The sequence below is a fragment of the Amyelois transitella genome, chromosome Z, assembly GCF_032362555.1.
Source record: "Amyelois transitella isolate CPQ chromosome Z, ilAmyTran1.1, whole genome shotgun sequence".
Taxonomy (NCBI): domain Eukaryota; kingdom Metazoa; phylum Arthropoda; class Insecta; order Lepidoptera; family Pyralidae; genus Amyelois; species Amyelois transitella.
In genome coordinates, this window is record NC_083535.1 from 9173382 (window position 1) to 9199850 (window position 26469).

The 26469-nt window shown below is 33.5% G+C and overlaps 1 protein-coding gene across 3 annotated transcripts in view; it reads right to left on the bottom strand.

Moving 5' to 3' along the window:
- The window catches only part of LOC106133791 (homeobox protein araucan), an 89961-nt gene that overhangs the window by 45376 nt on the left and 18116 nt on the right, over nt 1–26469 (bottom strand). Inside the window, exon 1 of one of the 3 annotated variants that reach the window (XM_060953513.1) lies at nt 9372–9632. The exons of the other annotated variants lie outside the window; for them this stretch is intronic. Within the exon in view, the coding sequence (XP_060809496.1) occupies nt 9372–9431 (60 nt within the window). The 5' untranslated portion in view covers nt 9432–9632. Of the gene's footprint in view, nt 1–9371; nt 9633–26469 lie in introns of those variants that run through there. 3 annotated transcript variants of the gene reach the window in all.

A 26469-nucleotide genomic window follows, 5' to 3' on the forward strand; every position in this document is an offset into this window, starting at 1 on the left:
CCAGATTGAACAGGAGTCCGGGTGGTTAATCGGTTAACGGCTTGTACATTTGGAGATTTCAATAGTGTTAAAGTTACCTACGATCAAAAAGGTGGCGGGCAGCAAATGGATTTACTGGTCAAAACAGACACAATGGAGGGAGTTGAAAGTGCTCTACGAATGATGATGACTTGATATTGTGAGTCAGAATTATGTGAAGATAGGTCTAATCTTCTAATAAAAGAAAACTTCGATAAAAAAGATACTTTCATTCATGTAAGATTCATTACTCAAATATTATCAAATATAATTACCGCAACTGAATTAAGACGAGAATACTAAAGGCCAAATAAGCCAATAAAGAAAACTCGGTGGCCTTTAGCAAAACATTTCATTTTCTTTATCAGACGATGAGTACGTAGCCTCATAAACTGAACTGTGTATGTAGACGTTAAAGGAACAGATACCAACCACTGATATACATTAAATAAGAAACAGAAATTGTCTTGGTTGTTATGAACGATATAACGTTTAGTCTGCAGACCGCCGACCAAAACAGCTTATAAGATCAATGGAACTTCTGAGAGGTGCACAGTATGACAACTGCATATACGAATTTTAATGTTTCTAGTCTTGTTCAGATTCATTTGGTGCATAAGTTAACACTTTATAAGAAGATCTTAATGAGGCAAATGACCAGGCAATACTCATACCTGCATTTTGGGCAACATGCATTGGGTCAATCAGTTACCTATCAAATGTAAGAACAATCTGGTCGAGATTACTGAAAGAAAAGAAACATTTACTTCTCGAAACATGAAGACCTTGTAACCTTTCTGGAATGTATTATATAATTTAAATAGGTTCAATATTTATGAAACAAATATTAATTTAAAAAATAAAGTATTAGTGAGCTATCTTTCTGTCCCGTTATTAATTCGTGTCACTGGCGATTTAATTAATTTGTACCTTCAAGCGTTATCAAAGAGACAACATAAATTGGAAACTGAAAGACCCGTAGATAATACTTTAAAAGGTGAGTAAGCATGGTAGTCGCTTTTTAGTAGCCACAAAAAAAACAACGTATAAATATTCAACAAATAGATAGAACAAATATGTGTTTAATATTATTGAGAAGGATATTTTTATCAATACGAGCATAAATTTAGTCTCAATTGGTTTCTTTATTAATTTTTTTTAAAACCTTTCCATAATAAAAATTTGAGCGTTTTTAAAAATAGTTACTCTTCTTCTGTCCATCAAAAATGGTTGAAAAAGTAAATAAAGTAATTATAAGTGTGCCGTGTTGTTCCAGGCACCAATAAAAAAAGAATAAGACCACTTCATCTCGTTTTTATGGATGTTGTAAAAGGCGACCAAGGGATAGGCTTATAAACTTTCCTGGTGACACATTTGAATCTCAATTCTATCATTTTGCCAAACAGCTGAACGTGGCCTATCAATCTTTTCAAGACTGGTGGCTTTGACTACCCCGCAAGGGATAAAGACACGATTATACGTATGTATGTATTAAATATAATATGTGACCTTAGAACAAATCAATTGTGCGGTATTTTATTATTCTATATGTTGAATTACTTATAATTCATGGGATACTCTGAAGAAACTTGTAAAAATAAAGTCAAGTCTCTGACCTTTTCGTTTCTACACCAAGCAAATTAGTATAATACAAAGGTCTTTATTAAGTCCCAAGATTATCGCCAACGAAGAAATGTCGTTGTGTGTGTAGTGTGTACGCTCCCTAAGGGCTATGCTCACTCATGTGGCAGCCGAGCGAGGCACAGAAGTGGCGAGGATTAGGCTCGAGACGCAGTACAATAGGCGCTCTACGACGGCGGCGTGGCGACATGGGAATTACGAGAATCGAGCGAACCACACCCCGACTACGACGAAATACCTTCCAGAACAAAACGCATCCAAAACATTGCACAACCACATCGTAAATCTACTTTTTAGATATACCCCAAAAGTAATTGTGACTTTATAAATGGACAAACAATGTGAGATGTGTTTTAGTATGACAAAAATCCTCGCCCCCGCTGCGACTATGGCGCGCCGCCCGCTGGTACTACACTTACTCGCAATGTAACTCTAAAGTGCACACATTCACAGACCATTTCAGCCTATAAAACGTGGAACAAGGTCCACACTGTACTCTAAACAGGGCACTATCTTATAAATGTTTCTTTATTTCGAAATCACAAACACCTTCCTACATCACAATAATATGTACGTCCTCGAGTAAACATTTGTATAGGGTTGAGATAAAATTATAAAGTATAGGTACTTACTAAGGGTACCAAAGCTTGCGGCACCGAGAGACATTGTATTAGTCTGCATGGTATGTGTCATACATGAGGGTATCAACGTATAGGTTTGTCAGAAAGTCAGTCTAGACTTCACATTGTAGAGCGAATGCTAACTTGAGTTATAGAGGTAATAGCCCTAAATAATTCAGTCACAATACCTACTAAATACAAGCTGGTGTATATCGATTCTTAAAGTAAAATTGAAATGAGGTGTGTGCGTGACGATAGTGGTCACGATAAACGAGTTCGCGTGGTGCGTGATGATCAAAACATGACACATGACGAAATAGCACAGCACATTAGTGATGCGCTGCGGCGCGCTGGGAAATGGGATCCATCGGCCTATCGATAAATTTCAGCTACAATCGCAGCAATTGTTAATGGTTATTTAACGCGCTTCGATTTAACTATTGTCAGGCGGATTGCATCGATAATTCTGTTAGCCGAATTCCCAATAGCTTATACCGAGCCGGTATTTCATTATGGCTCTTGAAATGCCAGCGCTAGGGTCTCCTAGTGGCTGTCAATTTAGTAACCACTGAGAATTAATTCAGCTATTTAACAGGCAACGTGCAAAATTATGCTAATATATAAAGTACGAGTTATGAACTGAGCGAGCAAAAAGTGTCACCTGATATTGCATTAATTAGTCTCCTGATGACATCGCGATAAGTTGGCGATAACGATTATGAAAATGAATACATCATGCGGCTCAGGCGACTCGGACCGAAGCGGCTCACAATGAAGCCGATTAAAAATTGCAGAAACAATAAAAAAACACTTACACGAATCTGAAGACGAGAGTAGTCGTGCGTGCCATACATCGCTAACAAATCACGTCAACTAATCGCTCCCGAGCAACACAATCTAAGCAAATGTGAAAGAGCAATCGTCCGCGAAGACCAATTTGAGACTCATGTTCCATCTTAAATTATCGACAAGTTTAATAACAAGCGTAAAGCCAATGGCAATAATTGCCGCAAATTAATTACCGGGTCACAGTGTGCGAAGAAAAACAGTAAAAGTAATGACGTTGCTGAAACGCCCGCGTGATACAATAGGGTGCTAGGCTTAAATTTATAAGCGGAGCATAGAAGCGCTGCCGGCGGCTGTTTGGAGTTCGGGTATAAATAACATTTAGCGGGCGGGGCGAAGCGCGGATTATGAGGTCGGAGGACTCAATTAAACTGTGCTACCGGACCCGGCTTTTATATGGACTTTTCCCGTGACCTCCCGCCGGATTTCCAGATAAATGGAACCACTTTAGGCGGAACGTTGCGTTCGCTCGGGATACTACGGTCAAATTAACGGTAATGATTTTGCCGCAACGTGTGTGCCAGCGATTGTTTTTGATAGAGATGGGTACGAGTACCTATATGTATGCGTTCTATTGTTGACTTAATTAATCTATTTACGAAAATCTATGCTATTGCAGAAGCAGCTATGAGATAAAATACGTCAGGACGAAAATAGCCATTTAATAAAAACAAGTAGTCATTTTGGTAACATAGGTACGTCACAATGCAACAAACACTACTTATGTACTGAACAATGAACATCTTCCGCCCGTATGGTCGTTTTCACGACAAATGCTAATTAAACAACAATTTTCTTTCCTACTGTATGTAATCATATCTAATATGCAATTAATTATAATTGTTCCATATTAGTTACTCAACGGCTGGTGTGTATTCTATAGTAAACTAGTGAGAAATTATGCAGTCCCTAGACATATAGCAAAAACCGTGTAAAAATAACGTTGTATATTCTCCGCTTCACTAATAACGGTGATTAATTAATTCGACATAATGATGAAGTTTTACTAAGAAAGTCAGTTATATTTTTCAGTATTTGAAAATGTGTATTAATTATTTCGGACATTGAAAACTCACTTAATAAATTAAGTTACCTAACTCTATGCAACAACACCGCTTAGGTATAATTACTTGGGTAGGTACTCCTTGCAATCAAGTACTGTTTTTTTGTTCTGATGAATATTTATTCATAATTACAGTAATAGGTGCTAAGATGATACCTTGAAAAGGGATAAGATGGACATAATTACACGAAATAAAAGTTAAATAGCGACTCTGTTCCATGATTTATAACTCAAATGTGTTCATTCACAGTCTGAAACATATACTCTTAATAAGACAAATAATTAGCCATTTCCCTCCACTTTGACACGTAACTCGTAAACAAATGCTTGACTCCAAAGCGTTATCGCTCATCGTACTTTGACATTTATGACTCCGCACTCAAGCGCAACACATTACCCTCTGTTCGTCGCCGCAGTTGGGTAAAAAATGAGAAATATGACGGCTTTGTTACAGAGGTATGCCAGGTATAAATTCTTGTTTGTTTGACTTCTTAGAGTCCGTATCAGAAACACATTAAACGGTCTCGCTCACTCCAATGCTTCATTGCATTGAGTCAATTAGTCGTAAAATTGTTACGGAATTGCAGTGGGCACTATTGTGTGTGGAATACTGGATTAATTAGCCTTTCCGGGATACCGGTTGGTGTGGGGGGTTTTTGGAAAATCACATTATTCCCAGCTCTCAAGCTATGGATGTGTGTGTAACTCAATTTTCAACAACAATGCCAACTGGTTTTTGAGGACTCGGGAACCTATCACGTCGGATAAACTCAAAAAATTGTATACGCAATAAATACAAATTATAGGCCAACATTCAGCCTCAAATTTCTGTAGGTAGGTAAGTACTCAAACCGCCATGTAATGACGGTTGTGATATTTATGACTTTCACAAAATTACCCATATCTGCTTATCACGAGGGTAGCCTACGTCATGAATTGTGATAAAATGAATCAGTCATTGATTAATCTCGATTCGCCGTTTGATAATGTAAAGTAATATCGTAATGTTTCTTATGAAATAATTCTATTTTTATTTTCCTTTTTAGTCTTAAATAAATCATTTTAAGCAAAATGCATGTTTATTTTCTATAATTGCATATTGATAACATAATATCTACATCACACTATTTAGGGTCAGCGGGCACATCTCACTTTTTATTAATTTGCTTTTGAGAGTTTTTTTTTTCATTTTATTAATAATATTTATGAAAGGTACTTTTAATTTCTAGCACGCTAAGTCGAAAAATATTTTACGGTGGTACGCCCCTTTTATTCTAATTAAGTATTATTATACACAATCACCTACCTACATAGGTGATACAAGTTATATTTGATTTATAACTTGGTTCTGTTTATTTGGTTTAAAACTTACTTGTAAGTAAATAAGAGTTGCATAAACTTTCATTCAAAATTATAAAAAAAATTTAATGATTTTAGTGACATTGTAGTCGATTTTTTGTGCAATAAAAGGGGTCAAGTCTACCTGCCAGTTATCTGATCTCATAGATGCAGAGGCGCCAATGTTTTTTTGGGCTTAGACCTTCCACTTTGAAATGGCTAAAATGGGTCGATGAAGATTTATGATAGCATCAAAATCTATTTGACACCATAGAGCAATTAAAATTTATAGTTTGGGTAGCATTTGAAACTTTGTGTCTTATCTGTAAGACACTCCATAGTATATTAGTGTATTTAATTTAATATCAGGTATTGTTTTAAATGAAAAGTCTTTGGGAAAGGATATTATAAAAGATATTCAGTATTTGTCCATAACCAAAATATATATTTTATTAATCATTTGTAGTGATAAAAAATCATGACAATAACCCCACGTGTAATTGTAATTGTAGTTTGTTACTGCATCTTCTGTGCTGATGCTTAAGAAGCGGCACTTAACTTTAAGCAATTTTATCAACATCAACCAATGTTGTGAAACCAAAATATGTAACAATCATTAAATGGTATTCTAAATGACCCATATTAATAAATTATTTGATAGAAATATACTTCTTTAGCACAGTTGTTGCCATTTTTCGGCTCATACGCACTCTCTACCACAAAATGTTTATTCTATGGTTGGACACAGCTGATTGTCATTGCAATTTGATATCTTGCAGGTGGCAACTAGGTTCTCTTGGAGACAGACACTGATACAGTACTTCTTAATATTTTGTAAATAAGACGATAATTCATAAAGCAGAGAAGTTTTCATAAAATAAAACAATAAAATTAATTGTTTTAAAAAAAGACATGTGCTACATTAAAATAAAAACGGATACAAACTATCACAAACATTGCCGAAATCGATTTCATTTGATTCCATAATAATCATTTTCCATTAAAAATTATATATTTAACGCCTATTCATAAGAAAGGTACTGAATTAAAAACACAATAAATGATTAAGTTTGTTATACATTTCAAAACTATTAAAAAATTATGAAAGTAATAAACCACTTTTCTCGTTGACTGTACAACAGGATGTCAACCGCCATGCCCTCAGCATCCAAATGAAGCTCTAGGTTTTTATTCGACGATGCTTTAAGCCTGGTGTTGTGGCCATTTCAAGAGAATTTTCGCATACATTTCTCTCAGTTTGCGAGGGGCCAATAAAATTTACAAATGAATATAAAATATAAAAGTGGCACTTTTGACATTGATTGTATCAAATTTTCAGACATTTTTTATATAAGACTTATGATTTCGTAAAATTTACCTTCCTAAAATATAACAATAATTATACTTATATTATTATTAAAATAAATAGAATTATTATCTACAACGGATAAAATTATATCAATTATGATGCACCATACTTTTACACATACATTATTTACATAATTTTCAAGAAATAATGAATGTTCCTAAATTAAAAATAATGACATGCCTTTATTATACCAAAGGTCTCAACAATTCTCTGGCAATTTTCCAAGTATCGCTATTCTCGTTATTAATTGTTTAGCACAAACATTAACTGGTAAGTGCCTATTTAGGCGTTGGGCAGGTTAGTAAGCCATTTAGTACACAATTAAGTGCCCGCCTGAGCTTGATAAATTCTCAACTTGGATATCGGAATGTTAGTATATTTACGATCAAGTATCTTTCGTGTTTTATGCGATTTTGTAAAGCACTTTTCAGTGTCAGTGTACTTTAATGTGATGTTTCGATAGAAGTAGTAACATGGGTGGCTTAATTTTTATACTCATAAATATCAGTTTAATTATATGATCAAATTATCTAGGACGTCCTGGAGAAAGGTCGTGGCAAGAGTACCTCACACCACGAACTTGCATGAAGAGAGTAACAAACGTGGATGAAGCGAAAAAAGTATGCAGTGATCGTGGCCAGTGTAAATAAGTAAGTAGGTTCTATCCACTTTTCCAGAAAAGTGCAAGGATTTTATGTATCTTTGTCTCTTTCTTCTCAATACTACTAATACTAGTAACAACCTGGGTACTTCATTGATTTTCAGTTGAGACAGCTGTTCAGCGTTGGCGAGACAACATTGACTTGGCTTCTGTTTTGCTTTTGATTCGAAAAGAAGTTGTGATGAATTTTCTTTTTGATAAAATAGCATTAAACATGATAGATACTTACTTAATCGTAAATATACTACAAATGAATATTATTTGACGTAATAATCTACAAATATATATTTAAGACTTGAATCTACTTACTCAGCTTAGTTATTACAATACACATGTAATAATTGTTTTTCTTTTTATTATTGACTTATTTAATTCTTTTATTTATTTTACTTATTATTAATTAGATAAACATACATTCAACATACACACACATCCAAAAGGCAATTTAATACTAATATAATGTTACGAGTATGACGCATTAATAAAAAGTTAAAATATAAATATTTTGACACATAACATAATATTTATTTACCTATAGGTACATGTAGGTACCTATAGGTAAATAAATATTTTGTTTCCCTACAAAAAGTTGCTAATTTTATTTATAGGCTAATGTTGAATGATATTCAAACTCATAGTAGCTCTTTAAATAATTAAGTATTTCTTTTTCAATAGAACGTGAATAATCATGTTAAGTCCAATAAGAATTAGGTAGGTACCAATATACTGGGGACATGCTTATATTCTTATAAGATTTTGGATTTTCCCTAATCAGATTTTGACTTGAATGGTAGGCAGGTATATATAGGTATAGTATTTAAAAGGTATAACAATTTAAATACAATTTCTTTTATTTCTACCTAAACTATATTTATAAATCAATTATAATCAAACAGTAAGCATTACATTCATAATAGATTTAGGTATACCTACCTACTTATTACAAATAGTGAAATAAGTTTATGTTTAAACATTATAAATATAAAGAAGACCTCAATATCTAAATGTTTTTTTAAATGTATGTGAATTTATTACATTAATTAATTTTCCAAGTTATTTTTAAATGAAACGAGCTATAACGGCTCATTCGTAAGTAAGTAGGTAGGTATATTTAATAAGTACCTATTGGCATCTCTTGACTTGTGTGTAAAGGGGATGTATAGGTATATTAAAAATGGAAATAATTACTTATTTGTTTTATATATTATTATTTTAATTAGCTTATGAATTCTATTATAAAAAATCGTTGCTTCAGAAAATATTATTTAATATTATGTTAATTAAATTGGGTTTTAGTACATATTAACTTCATAGAAAGTTGGAGTGCCTAAGTATTAACCTACTACTTACTTACCTATCTACCCTAAGTGATAGGTATTGTATCTATAAGTATATGCAGATAGATATTTGATTAAATAAATAAATTTCTTCTAGGCCTAAATTTTATACATCGTTATTTATTTCCAAATCGGTAATACAGTCACGGACAGTTGCTTGTCTATAATAAAAAAATAGAATGAAAAATTTAAATGTACCTAACTGTTGGGTAAATGTTATACAAAGCAATACTTTCTGTCCTTAATTATTCAATTATTCTATCTTTATACCCTAATTTATTTAAACTATAAGCTAAGGGAACCCACGAACTTTAAATTATTTCATCCATTCATAATCAACATTAGGTGGCTGACATACTATTTTTCATCTTAAGAGATATTTATAAATATTACTAACATTAATTGTAAATTATTTTTAGGTACCTATTGTAAATGATTATTACAAATAATATAAACGGTGTGATTTAATAAAACTAACCTGCGAGGCGGGCGGGTACGAATAGCCAAATTGCGCATACGCTGCCATCGGGACGATCATATGGGCGGCTTCACACTAAACACTGTCTCTCAAAGTCTACACGGACGTATAGTATCCTAATACTAAATTATGTTAAGGTATCACAGATGATTTGCGCGGCGGCGAAGCGGCGCGCGGCCATCACGGGCGTCAGCGGGTTGCGCGCGCGCTTCTCATGCCGAACCTGGTTCCAACAGGGCTGTACCAAGTTCACGCGATCGAGTCTCGACATCGACTAGCGCGCGGACCGGCTCTTACGCCCCTCCGCCGTAGGAAGCACCAATTAAGCCCCGCCTTATGGGTGGAGACTCAAGATTCTCGCCAATAGCGTAATCCATTTTCTGTCCTTTTCCAAAGATGCAGCCTAATAATCACATTCTATTGGATATAATCATCCCCACTTTGCGTGAACTCCGCCCACACAAACGACTGCCGCCTCTCGATGAGTGGGGCGCAGGAAAAAAGCGGCAGACTCGCCCTGGTCGGATCATGTTTATGACTTTCCGCCGAGTCCAGCCCTGTACCAAGCACAGACCCATGATAGCAAAAAATGGTCGCCGAAGACAAGTTGTTTCACCTCGTCAGATTTACGAACATTGCAATACAGAGTTAAGATTTTATTTTTTGCACTAGACTGAAGTTGGAACAACACATTCAGATATTTATTTTAGAATTATTTTGGCTTTAAATAATAATTTGTAGGTAAATAAGGAAGGCTTGCGTAGGTTATTTTAAAATTTATAATTTTGTTTTCTTTTTATAAATGAGTCAGCTCAACCTAGAATTTAAAAAATGTTACATTCGTGCTCACGAAAAATTTTACTAAAGGTAAAATACTATTAATAGTACTTTTATTTTATTGGTACGGTTCCCGGCATCAATAGAAAAAAAGAACCAGGACCACACCATTTCTTTCGCGACTAAGGGATAGAATTATAAACTGGAGATTCTTCTTTCAGGCGATGGGCTATCAAACTATTTGAATCTCAATTTTATCAAACAGCTGTATGTGGCCTATCAGTCTATTCGAGACTGTTTTAATTATTACCTGTTTATTTCCATGAACTGACGTGAACTTATAAAGAATAATTAAGTAATTAGATGGGAATATTATTCATTGTATTAATTCAATTTGTAATACATAACAAAATACTTTTTTATGTAAACAGGACGGTAAAATGCAGAACTTTCAAGCAATGTAAGTTACTACACCCGAAAAATCTTTCTAGAGTAAATGCGGAAAAATTCGTATAGATGGCGCTAGCGTGAAAACTCGACGAGCGTTGTAACCTTTCTGTGCGCGATTGTACTTGATTGTAACGAAGGATTGAAGACATATTTATTTAATATTATTAAAGGTACTATCATGTATATACAAGGTTATAAGTAAATTAAAAATATATAATTCGGATATTTAACTAAACTAATGCAGATTTCATGAAATACTGTTTAATAAGAAGCTATAACATCCCTAATTGATTTTCTTTTTTTACACCAAGTTGTCCTGGTAATCAAAATATAAGTAGTATGAACATCTACACTTATAGGATAGCGACAATAAACTATAACTATACAAAAGTCCTGTATGATTAGATTTTTTACGTGTTTGATCTGAGATAATTCAAAAGATTACAGACATAATATCCTATATAAACAACATATTTTTGCACACATAATATTGGAATTAATAATTTATTACTTATACAAAAACTGTATGGCTTTCACAATTTTTTGAAACAAATGTCTAAAGATAGAATCATCTTATAGTTTTACCAAATAACCTAACCGATTTTTGACCAATGCTGCTTTTAAATGAATTTCTTATTTACTTTATTTTATACATACATACATGTTGTCACGTCTATATCCCTTGCGGGGTAGACAGAGCCAACAGTCTTGAAAAGACTGAATGGCCACGTTCAGCTATTTGGCTTTATGATAGAATTGAGATTCAAATAGTGACAGGTTGCTAGCCCATCGCCTAAAAAAAAGAAGAATCCCAATTGTGTAAGCCTATCCCTTAGTCGCCTTTTACGACATCCATGGGAAAGAGATGGAGTGGTCCTATTCTTTTTTCATTGGTGCCGGGAACCACACGGCACTTTATTTTATTAGTTATAATTTTAAATTCTTGTCTTTGTTAATGACATGTTTAATAAAAAAGAAATGTGATCCTCTTTCTTTATATTATCCAGTCCATGCGTGACTTAATGACGTTGCTACAACACTTATTATGTTTTACTACTATATAGAAGACTTTCAACTAATTTTACACAGCGTAAACATGCAACTGTACATAATCACACGTAATTTAAGTAGTTTTCACTGAAAACAGGCGTCATATAAAATACTTTAATATGACATTTGTAATATATGAGGTACTTATTAACAGCTAACGTAGAACAGGTTAGTTAAAGTCTTAGTAATAAATTGAGTATGAGGAGTTTGAGAGGCATAAAATGTCTTATTTTATGGTCTAGACCTCCAATTTAGTTCTTTAAACTAGATATATGAATACCGTGCCAGAATACTCAATTAAATGTTTAATCTTTATGACTACTTACTTCTATTAAGTAGCTCAAGATATCATTTTATTGTATTAAACCACTGACTTCAGTCTAATAATTTTTTTTCAAAAAACTAAGTCATCTATAAAGAAATTAAAAAAAAATCGCAAATTTTTTAAGATATTTCCTTACAAATGAAACCACACATCTTTCCTATAATATTAGCATGGAAGTGAGAAAACAACTTCTGTGCCACTAATTGCACGCATAGTCAACCCTAGTTTCATCATATCCGATCAATGCTGCAAAATAAAGATCTAATTACTTCTCATAGGGTTTAATTTAATTTAAAATGCAAACGAGGGCTGGCGCCAAGACATCTGTCATCGTTCATAACAAGCAATTTGAGTCAATTTCGCATTTTTGGAATATAGTTGCGTGGCCAGGCGCCACTCGCTGGCGGAAGTGTCAGAAAAAGCGCCTCTTAATAAACTATTGGTTGACATTTTCGGTTTTTGCAGAAATTAAGTATCTGTGTGGTTCCAGACATTTAAGAATAGTTCCAATCGATATTCACGTGGTTTCGTAAAATGTGAGTAGGAGAACATTTATCTTATGAAAGCTTTAAGGTGTTTAGCTTTTAAGCTGTTTCTCTTCAGCGCAGATTGCAAAAGTCAATCAAGCGAAAATCTAATGAACTTTGGATTCATCTTTTAATGAATGAGCAAGAAAGCAGTCTCTGAATCTCAATTCTATTAGTTTGCCATTCGACTAATCGTGTTCTTTGCTATTGGCCCTGTCTACCCCGTAAGAGATAAAGATATACACATGTTACTCGTGCGAGTCCACCGTGGAAGTGCGTTCTCGCAAACCAAACGTTGTAAATGCAGTTTAGATATTTATGAACATGTGTAAGTAATTAATTTTTATGAGCGATCAGATAACGGAGTCGGCCAGGCGATACGTGCGTCACTATGTCTTAGAAAAGGTTAATTAGGGAGTTTTCACCGTTGGAACTGTTTATAAGTCCAAGGACGAGGTTCTTCCCACCTGGGAACCCCGCGATTCTGCCAAAAAAGCTGTTAAGGGGAGCGCCAAGCCCTCGAATAAAAACAGCGGGACATACGTACCTAATAAATAATTCCCTTAGGCAAACTAATTTTTATAGTTCAAAAAATTATAAGCTTCAACTATTTTTGATTAGGAGCCCAGAATAGGAGTCTGGATAGGAGACCAAAAATGAACATTATCTTGGAATGGGTTAGCATGTTTTCTTCTACTCTACTTGGGTTACTTGATTTTCCTCTTTGATAGGCTTTAGTTTTTTCATATTAAATTTTATTATCCTGAAATATCATATACATTCAGTCAGAAAAGTATCGGGAATGGATTATTTATTTATGGTTCCAAATTCAAATTTTTGTTTTTTTTGTTGTTGTTAGATTGGCACAACTGTTTTCCATTTTGGCGCGGAGTTTGAGTTGCATCTGTTGTTTACATTAAATACAGTGCTATTTTTAGTTATATCATATCTATTGCTAATTTCATAATGGATAAAAACATCGAACAAAGAGTTTGTCTTAAATTTTGCATTGCCAATGGAATATCGTGTTCGGAGTCACTGAAAATGTTACAGAAGGCTTACGGTGAATCGACTTTATCAAAAACTCGTGCTTATGAGTGGTACAAAGCGTTCAAAAGCGGTCGAGATGTGATGGAAGATTTGCCTCGCTCTGGTAGGCCATCAACGTCTGCAACTGAAGTTAACATCGCAAGAGTGAAGGAAATAGTGACTGAAAATCCTCATTCAACTTTGAGAGAGATAGCCACCGAACTTTCTGTATCTCACGAGTCGATCCGTACCATTTTAACTAATAATTTGGGTATGAAACATGTTGCCGCTCGGCTAGTCCTAAAAGACCTGAATTTTTTTCAAAAACTCAATCGCATGAGAGTCGCTGAGGACATGCTAGAACGAGTCAATTCCGACCCAACATTCATGAAACGCATTGTTACTGGTGACGAGACGTGGGTTTACGAGTTTGACATGCAAACTAGTCAACAAGCTTCGGAGTGGCGCCTTCCAACTGAACCGAAACCGAAAAAACCACGCCAAAGTCGTTCAAAAGTCAAAGTCATGTTGACTGTTTTCTTTGACTATCGCGGTGTTGTGCACTCGGAATTCTTGCCGGAAGGTCAATCGGTAAATAAGGAATATTATTTGAGTGTTATGCGGCGTTTAAGAGAGCAAATCCGACGAAAAAGGCCAGATTTGTGGAAAGAAAATTCTTGGATTTTGCACCATGATAATGCACCTTCGCACAAGGCCATCATTGTGAACGAATTTTTAACCAAACACTCAACAAATACCATCGAGCAACCACCATATTCACCAGATATGGCTCCAGCCGACTTTTTCTTTTTCCTCAACTCAAATTACCACTTCGTGGCACCCGTTTTCAATCGGTAGAAGACATAAAAGAGAATTCGCGGCGAGAACTGACCTCAATTCCGGAAACAGCGTTTAAAAAATGTTTTGATGATTGGATTATTCGTTGGCGTAAGTGTATCGTTTCTAAAGGAGCATATTTTGAAGGTGATAAAATAAATTTGGATGAATAACAAACAGTTTGTGTATTATTGATCTTTTCCTGCTACTTTCTTGACAGAGTAGTATATTTGTATCATTAACAGTTCCTTTACCTTCGATTTATTTTAATTGTGGCAAATGTAAAATAATCATACTACTTATTTGCTTTTTAAATACCATGAATACCTATCGTAAACTAGAAAGTATGCGCATGAGTAAAAAATAGCAAATATTTGTGAATTTTGTATCCCTGTAATTTGGAAATGTTTCTAAATGAATTCACGTTCTCAGAATACATCAATTTGTTAGGAATATTTGGCTTTCCAAATTTTTAGAGATAGCACTTTCAAAATGGATTAGTGAGGTTAGAAAAACAAGGAAAGTCCCTCACCGTCAACAATATAAATTAGGAGCCGGGTTAAATCTACTTACTTGAATAATCCTCGCTACGATACAATTTGATTCTACGGTTTGCAGGGATAGATAAAGGGCTCAGAAAGTAATTTACAGGAGACTTCACGCAACGTGAGTAAGTAAATTTAGCATCTATAAATAGGAGTCCTAATCGTTTATCCTTCAGTATAAGTAATGATTTGTAATAAAAGGAAATATTTGTATTTGGTTTGAAAAGTAAAGTTTCCCAATATTCGACATACAGATACGACTAATACTAAAGGTACTAATACTAAAGGTATTAGTCGTATTATCTTCATAAGGTATAGGTTATTTTATTATTGGCAAATCTCACGGGTAATACAAATCTATATGTTGCATTTACTGTTTATAAATTTCTGGAAATAAACAATGTGTAAGTATTGAAACAATGATATAACAAATTTGATAAAAATAAATGAATACTTATACAAGATAATCACACAGATTGAGTTAGCCCCAAAGTTCGAGACTTATGTAATGGGATACTTAATCGACCACGTAAATTGAAATTCAATTTTCCAATTTAGTTTACCTATGACAAAAATTTACAAATTAATCTAAGTAACAAACAAAACTGTTTTGAATAACATTTCATTCGATAAAATTATGGGACATTTGTATTAAGACTCTGAAGAGTGAACTCTTAACGGTTAAGACAGTCTGCACAATGCCCCGTATCTCGTTTTATCTAATTAGTTCCTAGATAAAAACAATTTACTTTTAAAATACATAAATATGATTAAATATTTTTACATTCGTTTCGGTCTCTCAAAAACATCCCCATTATATGGGTTCTATGTAAATATTTTGTACAAACCTTGTGTTTACATAACATCCTTATGTACAAGTATGAATATTAATTTTTTTTTCATCTTTCGTCACATATTTTCGTAACAGTCACTAATGTGTTTTTCGTGTACGAAGTAAAAATAAAGAAATTAAAATATTTTTAAAAAGGCAAAAATCTACATGGTATACGTCAACCGACAGATCAAAGGAGCACTTTTGAACTTTGACTCGTCGCTACCAGCGTTATTGAGTTGACTCGATGAGTTGCATATTTTTGACCGTCATTTTATACTACGCAGGTTTCTTAATACTAGTTGTACCTACGTAAAGTCTTATATGTGTTCATGTCCATGCCTCTGTATTCTGAGTTTGTCCTAAAAGTTATAATATTTTTTAATTATTATAAGTTTCGTTTTATTATTGAAACGAAGGTATCCATTTTTGCGCAAATTAATAAGGAAACCCGATTCCACGTAGGTTGAACAAAGGAAAGAGAAAGAAGAAGATTCGTAATAAAAACAACACGTAAATAATATTTTTATCTACAAAAATATTTGGCTTTATTTATCGGTTGCGCTATCAGACCCCAACCCGCCAATAACTAGGTATTCATTCGATCCATCACAAACCTAATTTATACGGTTAATTAAACTAGGCTTTGCGACCTGATTTAATTAACAATCAATATATGTATATAAAACTACTGCGTTGTTGCTTGCCGAGTGACAGACTAACTGACAGACAACGTACAGAAAAATACAATTGGATTTAAGAAGCCGACTTTTGTTATACTTGTCACTTAGAAAGTTATTAGATATTAATTTCCCTCTACTTAGGGCTTCCCTATTCCTGCCCAATCTACACATGTTTTTAATTCAGGAGCTGCAAGCTCTTTTTCATTTCTAAGTAGGTAAACATAAAAGTGATTAAATTGATCTTTTTTAAAAAGTTAAAGCAAAATAAACATTTAGCATCAAAAATACGCATTTTATGAGAACTGTATTTTCGTTTCTAGATACCTAAGCACGTATAAATGCGATTAATCACATAGCTAATTTATACGCCTAATTAAACTAGGCTTTGCGACCTAATGAGCTGATGTTAATCCTCGTATCTACGTAGATCTTCCGAACACGTTCCCGATAGCAAATAACAATGAAGTTATTGAGGCTTAAATCAGAGTTAATTATTTATAACCTGATGTTAGTTTCAATTTATACCTAAATAAGTAAGTCTTTAAAATATTTTAACAATCCGTATAATATTATAAATGATAAAGTGTGTTTGATTGTTAATCGTGTAAGAGTACTAAAAAGGAAAGGATATCTTTTATTCTGGAAGAAGTCTGGGGTATGTCCATTACATTTACAACTAATGTAAGAGGCTGAAGAATTTGCGTGTTAGAACTTGAGAAAAGCATGGTTGTCAATTGCTGTTCTGATTATCACAAAAATGTTCATAAAATTGAATTTTAGGGTGAGACTATGGAAATAAAATCCGAATAGTATGATTTCCTAATTGGATAGTGAATTGTATATTTTACTCGGGATTATAAAATACATAACCTGTAGAAAGCTAATATATATTATATTCTTAAGGCAAACCATAGTGTAGGTATTCCTTAAACGTCGTAATTAACATTTTTTTTAAAGTTGTTTGATTTAACCTACGTAAAAAACGTCAGTTGGTTTTTCATTAAACAAACACCAAACACGCATTAATTAAACAGTCGTAAAAAGAAGAAAAAAGTCCATAAACCGACCGCCGTGCGCAAATTCGCATAGAAATTCTATCAGAATGCGTGAAAAAAATCCCATTTAATTTAGGCCCCCATACATATGTTGGTCCGTGGGTCCACGCTGGGCTGGAATAATGTTAACCCGTTGATTAAACCAGGCATAGCCGCATTGCGCTTGCAACCAGTCGACATATTACCAGGGCTCGAATTCTGATTGTTTAGAGAATTTATTACCCTTGTGCCATGTATTGTTAATTGAATTCGGGCGAATAGGCGCGGGAGGTTCGTACGCACGTTATCTTACGTTTTTGATGCCCGAGAAGGACAGATTTGATACTACATATTTCAATGATAGCTGTTTATTAGAAAGGAATATGATTGAAAGTCCTACGATTCCTAAAGCTTGGTTGGCAAAAAGTGAGAGTTTGAAAAATATTTTTTCTTAGTTTTATTTTGAAAATTAATAATCCTTTTTAATATATTTGTTTTTTAATTTTGATTTAATTTTTCAATTCTTAAATAAAACTTAAAAGGTTTTTGTAATTTAGTTGAAGATTAGCAGTGTTTAATTATAGTTAATAATGATATTTCTATCTGTCAATTAATACAAAAATTTAAAAGCTATTTTATATAAAAATTTAATTATTTACATTCACTAGCTTTGGTTGTGGTTCTAAACTCCTTTTATAGAAAATTAAATCAAATCAATTTTATCAGCTGTGCGTTGATAGAAAAATCATCTTTACCTTCATATTATTCAGATTATTCGCAGGCATATAGTCAGGAGCAAGCAACTCGTAAGTACATTAAGACACATACACTACACATTACAAGAAGGTATCAATAAATCTACCTATCTAACCAAACATTGCATTGCAGTCCCCTTTAACCCAAAATCGATCAAGTATAATACAACATGTATATATCAGGTACACGGGTACAATCAACGACATATGCAGATTTTCCCATAGTGCGACATGTAAATGCATTCCTAGGCGCCCCAGGGTCTTACTGCCAGAGTATGTAGGTGTCTTGAGTATTTTAAAGTGCTATAGAATGGAAACTTCGCTCACAGTTTAATCTCGAGTTGTTACATATTTGTTCGGCACGTGGAGGTTTCCGGTTCCCTTTTTTTATTTGGCATAGAGCCAGGATGAAACCTTGAAAACTACGACTTTTAGTGTACTTACATTTATGTGAGTGAATCTCAAATTCTTATGTGTACTTTTACGTTTCTCACACTAATAATTGCAATTTGTCATGTTTGTATTCTTACTTCTACTTATAACTAAAAGTAATGAAACCAATTAACATATTTAAGAAATATCACTTACATGGCCGCTGTGTCGTATGATCCTGTAGATAAAAATAAATAGCTACCTACTATCATGTGATACTCCATATTGTTTACATGCTCTTTATCTCTTTGGTTCCGATGAAGACATCTAACAAGAATCAATGTTCGCAAATATCCCTCACAATATTAAATTTTGTATCGTGCATTAAAATATCAAGAACATTTTGAACCAAACAAAATCACTCCCTAAATTTTCCTAACTCGCGTGCGTTTCGTTTTCATAGTTAGCGTTAATTAAAAAAATCACATTCCCGGTCGCGATAAGAAGGAGAACGCCTGTAAACACTTTGGACACGTGTAAATACAAGTGGATAACATATGTACTTCCTTTAGCATCCGGTTTACAATTTTTTTTTAGTGAAACCACTTGAGAGACCTTATTAAGATCCGTTTTGGTTTTTGCCGATGTTTATGTTTATTTTACAAGTGTTGCCAGTTCATATTGATACACTGGTAATGATAATTAATACCACGATCCATATGGGTTAGGTTCCGCTGCAACGGTCCTAGAGATCAGACGGGAGTGGCTTCGTTCCAGAAAGGTGAAAATGTTAACGGCATTAACGCCAGGAAGAAGATAACTGATAAACAGGTAATAATGTTTTACGTAAGAAAAATCCCGTCAAAATAGTACAATTTCATCGGAAATGTATGCTGTCATATAGAATAAACTTAATTCAACTAAAAAAAAAAACATTTTTTATTTTACCACTAATTTAATTCACACTATAACAAATTGAAATTTGCACACGCCTAATTTGTAAAAGTATATAGTTACGATAGCTATATTTTAACGATCTAACTATATGATTAATGGTCGTCTGGCAGGAACAATGAAAAAATAGTGTTTTGTTTTTGGATAATGAGCGTTAACTTGATAAATAATTAATGGGCTCGTAGCGAAGATATAATCGATGGACTTGATAAATTAATAAAGCAGGATAGGGTACTATTTCACCATGGGTGAATAATAAATTTTTGTTCGTTAATATTTTTGGTAATATTAATTAGATGTTAGACAGCGATATTTCCTACAAGTGGTTTATATTATTAGGTCTACAAACAAGCGCTACTATCAGGGTAGCCCTTGATGGTAGCGGTCGCCGCAAGATGGCTGAAAACGATGACGCCCGCAACACCAGGAATATTTCTATTTTTTATCTGTTGTAAGGCGCTCATATTTTGGGAAATCATGACTTAAACTTAATATGTAGTAGTGAAAAAAAATGAGAAATATAATTATGGTGAGCAATTTATTTTCCTATCATTTTAAACATAGATCCGAATTAAAATACATACGAGTAGGTAAAAAGAATACAGTTAGTAATAATAGGTTTAACTTGGCTATAGATTTTCACCATTATGTTTTAATTGGATAATCCTCAGGATTAACTTTTTAATATCAACTTATAAAACATTTTTATTAGTTATGCGCACGTAAACAGATCTTCTTAAATATTAAATGTAATCAGATGGTGCAAAGGTTGGGCAAATTGCTAACTTAAACCAAAATATATAATTTTATAACTGAAAACTTAAATTAAAATACAAATGATCCTAAAATAAGGTACGTAACTATGATAAATCTAAGAGTACTCGTGGTTTAGACTATGGAAAGCTTTACTGATGTCGGCTTTGCTGTCTGGATTTTATTTTAATTTTAAACAAATACGAAAAAAAATTTTTTTGGATCAGTCTTCTAAATTGCTGATGATGACATTTAATATTTATACAGTTAAACACTTACTTTTATTCTTACAAATGTTTTCTCATTAGCAATTCTCACTTAAGCAGCATCGCGAGCAAAAGCTAAAGTTTCCGACAAAACTATGCTAAATCGCTTCTGGAATCCAATATACCCGTAAGCAAACTAAGCTAGTGTGGCAAAGTGGCGTCTTTTGATCACTATGTGGGGTGGATATTAAGCCTTCTGTAGGCGCGTTAGTGTGCCCCGTTGACAAACAACGTATCCAAGTAATCTACTCGTGTTTACATTGGCTGCGGCAAAGTTCTGAGGGGTTCAAACGCCACTATGACATTGTTTGAGCCGAACACCTCTTTGATTTTCTTGTAAACTCCTTTGGTGTTCTTGTCTATGAATAAAAATTATGTTTTTGTAACCTTAAGTTGTACGCTGTTTCTACTTTCATCTTACTGGTTATCTAAGGTTTTTCATACGGTTGTCACATTTCATCATACTAATGGGATCTGTGTTCTGGTGTACTCTTTGTAACTAGTCTTAATTCTAAGACGGACTTGAAAAACTATGGGTAAGGTTGCTGTTCTTCCAAATTGACTACGAAACTCTACTAAGTAGATAGATACTGATCTTTTTTTTTTTTATAAGTACATTCTATTTCTTGTGATAATAAGATACGATTTTCATATACATTCAAACATAATATTAACAATAATCTTAATACAAATCAATTATTCACAAAACGTCATATGGCGAAGAAAGTTTTAAGCAGTCTGTTGAACAACTCGCCCGAACCCTCAGGAACTTAGAGTTGGCTGTGACTTGCTCTTTCGCTAATATATTCTATGTTTAGAATAACATTATAATATTAAGGAGGCTTACTTGAGCCAGCCCCGGTCTAACCTAACGCGTACCTATTCCTTGAATTAATTGGATATTTACTTGACAGTTAATTTTAACAGATGTGATGATACGTAATAACGAGATGGTGAAATTTTGTTTTCATAAAACTGATATTTTGTAGACATAAATTTGGATACCATATTATTTTTTAGCAAAAAAAATTAACGTTCGTTTAAAAAAATTCTTCTGTATTTATTTAACTACAATGGCATTAAAATCATGATAACTATAACCCAACTGAATAGTTATTAACTATCTAAGTATTGATTTATCTCTCAGTTTAAGTTATCAAATTCTTACGATTTGTCGGGTTAACACGTGTTCACTTCATCAGTATTTTAATCAATTCACTAATTTCTTCATTCCTTTCAAAACTAAAATTTATATGAATCAAACATTTCCCTGTTCTGTTGCTCACGTTTTCTTTCTAAAACTCTTACAAACATTCATATGTAATCATGTCTATATATACGCATGCATATGCGTATATATAGACGTGATGATATGAATGATTGAATTAATGAATTAAGAAATTTTAGAGCCTTTGACCTCAATCTGCCTGATAGTAAGTCTCATATATAAGAATTATCACGTCTTTATCCCCTGCGGGTAAAACAAAAAGAAACCGGAAGACCACGTTCAACTTCACGGCTTTATAGTGGAATGTTATGGAATTGAGATTCAAATAATGAGAGTTTGCTAGTCCAACGTGTATAAGAAAAATGCCAAGTTTATTACCCTATCCCTTAGTCACCTTTTACTACACCCATGAGAAAGTTGTGGGTAGGTAGTAGGTATGTGAAAACAGAACAGAAAAGAGACAGACCTATATTATCTCATCACATGTTTCCAAACTAAACACCACTTGCATATGCCGATTAAACATAAAAAAGCAAGAACTTGCATTAAAACTTTATACTAAAAACGTTTGTATGAAGCCAAGTTGCATTCAAGATGTAGATTAGACGTACCCGTACTAATTAGCGTTTACAATGTTAAACGATATGCTATAGGCATCCATTCCATTGGATTCTAGTAATTACCAGCTAATTACAATTTATCGCAAGCAAACCGATTTTATTCCGTTTTTTGTATACCTGTTAATTGTATTTATTGTTATTCGAAACATCATTTACTTTTTCTTTTGAGTTCTGTTCGACTTTTTCATGAAAAGAAAAATAAGAAAGTTTGTCTTTAAATGTACACTATTCGTGATTTAAAAAAAAAACATGAAAAATGTTTTAATGACACATCACACAATTTTTCACTCACCACTACGAGTGAAAGTTTGAAATTGATAGAACGTTGAGGTCCTTAAAGGCAATAGCCTTAAATCCGATCTTCACAAACAAAACAAACAAGAGTCACACACACCTACAGACGTACATCGGTTTCATTCAAGGAACCTGTCCTTTGTCCCTTCTTTATCTCAGTTCATTCATTACCATCTAGCTATATGAGAGGCGACGGTCCGAAAACATATTGAGCTTCGATTTTTTGTCACACCACTTAATTATCAAGATATATATCACGATAAACGAGACAGTGATAAAAAAAGATTTTATGTAAAAACAGACCGGCGTAAAACTAGTTTTATGGAGCCAGCGTTTGATGCTACGGGTGAGTGCGATATTGAATAAAAAGTGTTTCACCCGAACGAAAATGTTCAGCTGAAGTTACGAATCCTACTACTATTATAAAGGCGAAAGTTTGTATGGATGTATGGATGTTTGTTACTCTTTCACGCAAAAACTATTGAACCGATTACCATGAAATTTGGTATGTAGGTAGCTGAAGACCCAGAATAACACATAGGCTACTTTTTATCCCAGAGTTCCCGCGGGATTGATAGGGTTTCCATGCGGACGAAGTCGCGGGCGGCCTCTAGTTCTTAATAACTTTGTGGACCATCAGTTTCTTCAAGCCATAGGAAGTCTCAAAGAAATGGTGAATATATAAATATATATACAAAAAAAATACTAACAAATGCTAGTCACTTCGCTGGCGTAAAGTAATTTTTCCAAATCCCACGGGAAACTTTCTTCGCCCGGAGTAAAATACTTACTACCATTATAAAATTTCAAGTAGATTAGTGATGAAAGCTTAATTATTACCACACTTTATTTTATTTTATTAGGTCTTAGATCATTTCAAGACTTCTTTGAGCCCGGCACGTAATATTTCTTCGTCAAAATTTAATCGCTGTCTTTGCATTTTATGACGAGCTATTTTATAACTTAACAAGTTATTGAAATGTTTGTCAATTGCATGCTTCATACTCCATAATGGTTATATTTCCATGAAAATTAGCTTCACGTTTCATCTGCCATGCGGGCAACACCTGATGACATAAAAAGTGTTTCCCACGCTTCAAGACGAAGGGTCAGTGTTAGTAAATTTCTAGCATGCATTTAGCTTGCTACGCACGAATCTACAATCTGTCTTTATCTGTATTCCCTATTAGGCTACTCTAAAAGGGAATACCTACAGATAAAGACAGATTTTTAAAACGACCTGAGTGGAGATGGAACCCAGAATTTGTGATTCAGAGGCATTTAAATTACCTTAAATTATTACAAAATTTAGTATCATGGTGTATGGTGGCAAGGCAACGGTTAATCTGTTTCGTTCAATACATGGAGTAGGTATACGTCGTTTGGATTCATGTAGTATTTTTCGTCTGTCATTCCAGTTACGGACAACCTATGAAAACGTATTATATACGAATAGGAGTGGAAAAGTCCGGATCAGCAACTTCTATACGCATATACTCGAACCTAAATAAAATCGCATTAATGACTCAAATTTTAGTTCAGAATATAACAAAACAGATTATGCTAGCAAAAACGACAACCCGCCTTAATTGAAAAATCTCCTTTACACCTGTTTAGAAATTTCGGTACAACTGCTCTCAATATTTTATTTTTTAATCATTATAATAATATGACAAATTTCAGCTTCATAAGACCAATAGTTTCGCATGCAAGTCTATCAGCCAGTAACGCAACAGTTTTATATAAATTGATTGATTGATAATGTAAACTTAATTTATTGTGTACATTGCAATATATTCTGTAACTGTACTTGCACAATAAATGTTTGTGGAGTACCTATGCGAAAATGACAGCACAATGAGGTGGAAGGTGGAATCAATCATACAATATTTTAAGTTACATAACTTACATTTTATTTTATAGGTTTTGAAACACCCCATGAAATAAGGGGAATTTCACATGTCTGTCAAAATTTTTAAATGTTTATATTCTACCTTGGTGAATACCATAACCATTTTAATATAATAATAATTCTTACCCATTAATTATTTTATGATATTGCAAATGCCAATCATCGCCCTTCCCCCTCTCTGCCCCTTTAGGTCCTCATCTCTCTGGAGAAGAGCCCGGGGTCTGCAAATCTTGTAAGAAAATCTGACCTAATTCGACCCCATGGTCGACACACCCAGTAGATTAAGGCAACTGAATGTGCTGATGACGAAGATTTCATCGCCGTACGAGCATCATTACCTAAGCAAATAAAAGTAATAAACACAGAAAAGAGTTATTGGATGACCGCGGTAGGATATAAACCTGTGTATAACGTTTTTTTATATACAGGCACCATGACCGTTAGACTATATAGCTGTTTCTATACTACCAGTACCAATTGGCTGTGGAAAACACAAACATACATGACATAACTACTAAATAATCCAATAAATAGGAAAGGAATTAAAGAGTAGTTAACGATTATAATACGCATAACGCAGTGAGCTAGGAATGGAACGTCATGCTACGGAACTTAAAGACATTTTCATGTATTTTCATAGATCACTTAAAAAATAAAGTTAAAATACTGTTTTAATTTGAAAGAAAAATACAAAATACGTGAGATAAGTGACACTTAGCCAATTCCTTTATATATTAAATTAAATATATTATTACTTACTTTCTGAGGTAAATTAAGGAGTTGATGAAACATAATGCAGGTGCAACTGCAATTATGAATAATGCATAAGAAGGTCACTCATATTGTAATTTTATTTAATCCTTGCTTAATGGATAATGACTTTTTAACAATCTCATTCATTGCAGTTAATCGAAGGAATCGCGCAACTTAGCTATTAGATTCGGTGACATTTTGCATAAAATTGCTATGTTTAACGTAAAAAAAAAGTAGAAGGGTTAATTTATTTGAAGTATATATGCACTTTTGCTGTTCGTCTGAAAATTAGAATAATTCAATATTAGGAACCATTTTTAATTACTAATCATAATGGAAATGTATTATAAACTTAGCGTTAGATTTGTTATTGGTTTGAATATCAGTCTAGCTAAAGTTCTCTGACTATTTGCTCTGCCTACACCTTAAGGGTTAAAATCGTGATATATGTGTGAAGTTTGTATTTATCTGTAAGTAAATTAAATAGTTAGTTTCACTGATAACATTATTTCTAATTAAAATATTCTGAACATGGGCAGGACTATATAGTCTGCATTGTGCCCTGCAGCTACTTTAAAACAAGGATCAAACGGGAGCAATCCCCGAATTCAAACCGATCACAATCCAGATCCAATGCCTCGGGCCCACCGACACAATGGATAAACTTATAGACTAATTAATGTTGTTCAAATCCCTCAAAAACTTGAGATAATGTAAGGTCTGGTATAATAAAGGAAAATTACTGTCGCTAAATAGTCACCAACCAAATCTTAGCTACTCGCATTTTGAGGAGATTATTTTTTTATTGAAGTTTATTTATTATCTATTGAAGTATGCAATAGAAAACTAAAGTAAGTATCTGCGCTAAAACGGCGTGATTTCATGCATTTATTTATTCTTATTTTGGTTAACAGGAAATATTAAATGTGGTAGGTACCTACTTCGCGGTACCTACCATGACCATTTTTGAGTGCATATCCTTTAAAAAATTTAAACATTTAATTAAAATTATGTTCTCAAAATGCGCAACGATAAAAACATTTTTACACAGGTCACATTCAAGTTCGAATTTGAACTGCCTATAAGTAACATTAATTTACCA